This window comes from Myotis davidii, unplaced genomic scaffold (assembly GCF_000327345.1).
Source record: "Myotis davidii unplaced genomic scaffold, ASM32734v1 scaffold173, whole genome shotgun sequence".
In the NCBI taxonomy this organism is placed as follows: domain Eukaryota; kingdom Metazoa; phylum Chordata; class Mammalia; order Chiroptera; family Vespertilionidae; genus Myotis; species Myotis davidii.
In genome coordinates this window covers 657,758-664,663 of record NW_006286303.1, presented here as the reverse complement: position 1 = coordinate 664,663, position 6,906 = coordinate 657,758, and the positions used below count along the sequence as shown (strand labels likewise).

Here is a 6,906-nt window from a genome sequence, read left to right as displayed (position 1 = left end):
GCACAAATACTTACTGGTAAAATGTTGTGCAGGTGACAAAAGCTATACAAATTATAAAGAGCAAAACTTGAAAATTCAGAGAATGAATGCTTCAAAAATGTTCTTGAAAAAGTGTAAGTAAGGTTGAAAGATAACATGGTGGTACTAAGACAATTTAGATGATTATTTATACCAAGTAGGAAGATGGATGCCAAAGGAACCTATAGACATGAGCTAGGAAAGCACATGGAATTTAATTTCTCTAAAGAAACGAAACTTAAAATGGAAATGTTATACCTGGCAAAACAGGAGGATGAAAATTGGCCTTATATAGTTGAAATGTTTGCCTTAGTTTGTCAGTGCAGGATATTTTTTTTCTAATAAACAACCTTGATGAGAATAAATATCTGAACAGAATCTTGAAGTACGTGGAAAATAATGCAGGAACAAAAGAATTATGATGGTGATATAAACCTATTATGCTATTCTAAAATGTTATGAAAAATTAGATCTTAATAACAATACAAATCTTTGGATATTAGAGTGCATTTTGAAACAGAAGAGATGAGATGCAAGAGGATTGTCAATCTGGAGAGATGTATTTTTCTTATGCATAGTTTGGGAATTATGTCGTTTCTTCCAGTATAAACATTGACTCTATTAATAATAAGAAGGAAAATGTCCCTTCTAATCTGGCCTTTCCTTTCCAGGTATTAGGAATATAATCAATTTCCCCCCAGTGCAGGAGTCAGCAACTTATATCTATTTTTAAATACATTTTTATTGATTTCAGAGAGGAAGGGAGAGGGGGAGAGAGATAGAAACATCAGTGATGAGAGAGAATCATTGATTGGCTGACTCCTGCATGCCACCTACTGGGGATCGAGCCCGCAACCCAGGCATGTGTCCTTGACTGGAATCAAACCTGGGACCCTTCAGTTCACAGGCTGACACTCTATCCACTGAGCCAAATCAGCTAGGGCGAGGGTCAGCAATTTTGATGGAGACTGTAATTGGGTGAATGTGAAGTTGTTAGAGACGGTGAAATGTAATCATCATTCCAGTGTTTTATTACAGGTATCATTGCGTTTCCTCCATCTCTTCCATTGCGTGTGACATATTGTATGCATCGACATGCTGAAAGATGGAGTGCTTTCTTTCACTCAAGTGGAAGATGTAGGGCAGAATTGACCGTGCAAGTGTGGGGCACTTTCCCCGCATTTTCATAAGCTTTGTGCTCATAGATTGCATGCTGTGCTTTTTATTTCAGTAACATTTAACAAAACCATGGCCATGGAGGAAATTAAACTCACACAGAATGTCCATAATGAGGCTCTGAGAGCTGATGTTTCAGGTATGGTACAAACTCTGAGTTGCACGTTAAAGAGACAGAAGCCGTCTTTTTCCTGTTTGCAGTTTCCAAAATATCCAGATTTAACCATCACTGACTTGTCCATTAACCTCCACTGCCTGGGGCACAGCAGAGGTACCCAGAAGGATAAGCAAAGCCAAACAGAGGCAGCCAGAACAGGTGTTCATGCGTCCTCCAACCCAGGGGAAAGCTTCTTAGGCTTTTGTTCTGCTCTTAGAGTCTCTCTCCACAAATAATCCTGTCCTGCTTGGTGATCCAGTTTCCTGTTTCACAGGCGTAATAAGCCTGTGGTGAATTAGAAAGGAGAAGGGATTATGAGAATCAGACTCACCAGCCTCATAAGAAGTGACAGAAATGTCAAAGAAGGGGCAGAATACTTATTATTCATTATTTATTTATTATTTTGTTTTGTTTTGTGGAAGGGTTGGTAGGTGATGTGGGGGAAGGCTGATGGTGATTGTGCCAGGTGAGCTTTAAGTCTGCTCACAAGTTTGAGACTGGGTGGCCTCCACCCCAGAGTGCTCATTTTAAAATAGGCACAAATATGTTCAAGGCAGAAGGACCATGCATTGGGACGGACTATCCTGTCTTCTTCAATTTCTCCTCAAGATATCATTTTATTACATCTAAGCTTCATAGGAAAAGCCCCAAAATATCAAGGACAGTTTATATTCTGTTCACTGTATGATCTGTTATAGAAAAATGTCCGGTAAAAATGCTTTTGTTTTAAAAATTTTTATACTAATAGGGATAACATTTTAGTTAGCCTCATCCTTCAGTAATCTATAATAATAAAAGTGTAATATGATAATTAGACTGGACAGCCGAAACGACCTTCTGGACATCCTTCCAGATGAAGCAGCTGCAGCAGGGGCTGAGGCAGAGGCGGTTAGGGGCGATCAGGCAGGCAGGCAGGCAAGTGATTAGGGGTGATCAGGCAGGCAGGTGAGTGGTTAGGGGAGATCAGGCAGGCAGGTGAGCGGTTAGGAGCCAGAGGTCCCAGATTGCGAAAGGGATGTCTGACTGCCGGCCTGAGGGACAGCTAGGAATCGGGCCTAAACCGACAGTCAGACATCCCCCAAGGGGTCCTGGATTGCGAGAGGGTGCAGGCGGGCTGAGGGACACCCCCCCCCCCGCCCCCGCACGAATTTCATGCACTGGGCCTTTATTACCATATAAATGAGAATTATCATAATATAATGCATTGGGTGAGCCCTAAAATATATTTATTCTTATTACTACTGATCAGAACATTTTGATTTTAAACTCCCATTTCAATTTTTTTTTAATTCCTTCAAATGAGTTACATGGAAACCACCAATGATTGGGCTTACCCTACCTTTCTTGGCAGAGATAAACAGGATATGCATATACTAGTTCGTTCTTGCTAGTTAATTTCCTGGCTGTTTTATGTTTTTGTTTTATTTTATGCAGAGCAGTTTCTCTCCCTTTAAAAAAAAATAGCAGGTTGAAATTAGGTTATTTGGATGTTATATACACTTTTTCTTTTGGAAAGTAGATATCAAAATTAGAGCAAATGAGAGCTTTGGAAGAGAGTCTGCATTATGCTCGCAGTAAACTTCTCCCCCTCCCTCCTTACCCTCCACTCTCCATCACGCACCCCGGCCAGCATGACGTGACAGTGTGTTTGTGAAAGCCTGGCCCCAGAACAGCTTATGTGACTCATACTATGAAGCTTTTACTACCCCTCTAGGGAGGTTACAAAGTTTCTTAGGTCTCCTTATTTCCTTGTTGTGCAGGTTGAGATTTTTTAAAGAAATGTGTTTTATTTGTCTTGTTTAGATGATTCCCTTGACTACACTACTTCTTATCTTTCCTTATTGGAAATCACAAATTTACTTTGCTGTGGGATTCTTCTACACAGCTATTTGTTGTAATTTGGAATATAAAGGGATTATCCCTCAAGTTTCTATTACTTGAACCCCAAACAAACCCAATTTCATTTTGAGTTAGGGGAAAAAAGTATACACACCGCCATATAGCAGTACACCTGCCATATATTTTCAGCTGCCATTTCTTTGAGATACGAGAAATTGTGCAGCTCATTGGCCACTTTTTCCTGAGGGAATTTGCGTTAGTATACGTCTCTGATATTAGAAGTTGCCGCTACTATTTGATTGGGGAAGAAACAGATTCATAATGATCTCATTTTTAATACAGCAAGAACTTTCTGTCCGTTTCTTGGATGGAGTCAAAGGCAGTACTTCGAATGGAAGTAGGAAGGAAGGGAGGAAAGGAAGGAAGGAAGGAAGAGCTGAACTGCTTAGCACCTGAGAAGAAGTAGGTACATAAAACCTTCATAAGCAGAGCCCTGGTTCTCTACTTATGAGTTTTTAATTTCCTACAGTGCGCCAGGGTCTGTGCGCTAGCGCTGTTTCACAGGTATTTTTCTTACAGCCATATTCTTTTAGTGTCCACAGAATAGAAAAGAAAATTTGTCCCAATGATGACTTAAAAAACAAAAAGGCAGAAGATTTGTGCCCTAAAAGTCGAAGGGGAAAATAAATGGCATAGAAAAAATAATATACTTTAAAGTTATACCAGCGTATTAAACTTAGGGTACCAGTTTTCGTCTTGGTGATTGGTGATTCAAAGTTAGGATCACCTGAGCAGCCATAGATTGCTTAGGTTCAGTCAAACGTTTCCTACGTTTTTCACTCACCCAGTGGGTTCCCTTGTATTTTATCAGCTTCTGGATTTTTGTTTGCGTTTTGGTGGGCTCCTCCTCAGTTTTTCCAGAGCAGAGTGGCTTTTGGGGGAGGTCAGCCTGCACAGCTTGATGCACAGCCGATAAGACAAATCCTAAAGAGGGTTGTCTCCAGTCGCAGATGCTCCCCCTAAGTTGCACTGGCAAGGGAAGATGATCTTAAAAAGCAGAGATGTGAATGAGAATTAATCCAAAACACAACTCTCAAGGTCGCAAACTGAAAGTAGGAGAAATGCTAACATTTTGTGGCAAATACTGTTAAGGTCTTTTTCATGCTTTGAGCGGTATGTCGATGTGGGTGTGAGCGACAGGCTCCTTTAGAGAGACCCTGACATTTCTTTCTGCCCTTCCTTTGAAGACTAACAGTATTGGTGCGATTTATTCCTCGCTCCCTCAGAACTTCTCGGGTTTCCTCCCAGAAAGAAGTTTTCTCTCCACTGAGCTTCCAAGAACAGATTTCACATCACTGGAAGTTAATTTAAACTTGTGACTTTTACGACCCCAAGTTGGGGTAGGGGCTCTTTCCATGGACCACACCTGCCATAACACAGTAATATTCTTCTCTTCTCATTCATCATTTGGGAATAAAAATGGATTTTCTTTTTAGTTCCTTTCAAAGAGTAAGAAACTTTAAAACACTCAGAAGTCTATTTCTCATTTTACCAAAACCATTATAATGAAACAGTTTTGCCTGCATCTTGGTATTACTCTGGCTTCTTGTCTAGCATCCTACATGCACTATTTGTTGCACGTTCTCCCTTATTTTGGCTCAGCACTCAAAGAGAAAGCCAGCCCAGAGCGCCCTCATCCATCACATCACACAAGTGATAAATGGAGCTAATTTACTCTCTGTGGGTTTTTAATTAACCCAGAACATTTTTTATATGAAATAGTTCTACTCAATAAAATTTTCATTAATTATCAGCTGGGGCCCTAGAGCCAAGACAGAATAGAAAGAGAAGGAATGGATAGTTCCCTTCCAACATTAACAATGTTAATACATCTAAGCAGAGGGGGAGCATATGTCACTCTACACAGGGTCCCCAAGTTGTTCCAGGATAAACGTCACCCAGCAGTTTTTGAATATGCCGACAGTCATTTCACTGATACTTCAAGAAGTCACTTTTACCCGGGCTGGTGTGGCTCAGTTGGTTGGGTGCCGTCCCATGCAAAGAAAGGTTGCCGGTTTAATGCCCAGTCGGGGCACATGCCCTGGTTTTGGGCTTGAGCCCTGGTAAGGGACTGCAGGAAGTAACCAATCAATGTTTCACTCTCATATTGATGTCTCTCTCTCTCCCTCCCCTCCATCCTTTCCCTTCCTCTCTCTCTAAAAATCAATTTAAATTCATCACATAGAGTCGCCAAGAACAAGGGGTTGCAAATAGGCTTACCGTACTGTAGCTTTTATGTATTCCGCTGCCTTCCAGAGTTTTTCAACATGAAATTAATGGAAAATTAACAAAGAATGGACTATAATTTTTAAAAATATATACTTTTTAGAGCAATTTTAAGTTCACAATAAAGATGAGCAAAACATACATTTCTTGCCCTCGTAGTGTAATATTTTAACTTAAAAAGTTTACTTTTAGAAAAATAACAACTTTATTGAGATATAATACACCATTTTAAAGTACATGATCCTGTGTGTTTTAGTATATTAACAGAGTGATGCAACCATCACCACTCTCTAATTTCAGAATTAAAATTTACTTTTAAATGAGGAAATTAAAATGCCACTTAGAAAATGGAGAGAAAAACAAATATCCCCCAAAGTCACCATTCAAACCAAACTCTTGTCATTTTTTGTACATTTTATTTATTTTTTGCATCCAGATAATTTTACAGAGAGTGTCCTGTGCACTTATTTTACAATCAATGGCTCTGTCTCTTTAATGGAACTCACAGTGTAATGAGGTGTGCGGTGATTCTTACTGCTGTGTATACACATGAAATTATTCAAGTACAGAAAATAACTTCATGGCTGTGTGTGCTGTGGTGTGTTGCTTTTTATTAAGCCATCTCTCTTGGTATTTGAATATTCCAGAATACTGTTACAGCTTTAGACTTTTGCTCATTAGTGGTGGGTAGGTATCTTTTATTCCTTTGTGCTAAGGTATGAGCACATTGAAAGCTTACACTAATTGATAAAGCTGGAGGTTCCTTAGGTGATGCTGTCCCCTCAGATGAAGGGCAGACTCAGCACTGGACATGTTGCAGGAGTGATTTCAACTAGCATCAAGGGGAGGAACTGAGCACTGAGCGTGTAGGAGTGAACAAGAGAAAGCCAATCCGTAGAAACATAGACCACGGGTCTGAACACATTTATGGAAGTGTCACAGATGGCCAAAAAATATGTGAGAAGGTGCTCTGAAGATGTGATTGAAAACGTTTTTTTCCAGAATTAAATTAAGAATGTTTGAAAAATTGATGTTAAGTGCAATAGAAGATATGGAAAATGGGGTACTTATATGCTCTAAGAGTATAACTGATCAACCTTTAAGAGGCTCATTTGATGGCTTTTAAGGCTTAAGACGTCTATCCTCTTTAATTGAAGAATAGCACTCTTAAGAATTGTGCAGAAGTGATATTATAATATTATATTAAAAAGACATGTACAAATATATTCATTGAAGCCGTGTTTGCAATAGCAAGAAATTGGAAGCAATCTATTGTTCAGCAATAGGAAATTTGGCTAAATAAATCATGGTTTAGACCAGAGGTTCTCAACCTTCCTAATGTGACCCACAGGTTGAGAACCACTGGTTTAGAGTGTCATTAAAAGGATAATGTACTTAATACTTTAAGTACATAATATATATGTACTTCC

The 6,906-nt window shown here is 39.4% G+C and overlaps 1 protein-coding gene across 1 annotated transcript in view; it reads left to right on the top strand.

The window, feature by feature from the left end:
- LOC107182135 overlaps positions 1-6,906 on the top strand; it is a 98,661-nt gene that overhangs the window by 30,291 nt on the left and 61,464 nt on the right. Inside the window, exon 3 of the mRNA XM_015560078.1 lies at positions 1,250-1,333. Within this exon, the coding sequence (XP_015415564.1) occupies positions 1,250-1,333 (84 nt within the window). The remainder of the gene's footprint in view (positions 1-1,249; positions 1,334-6,906) is intronic.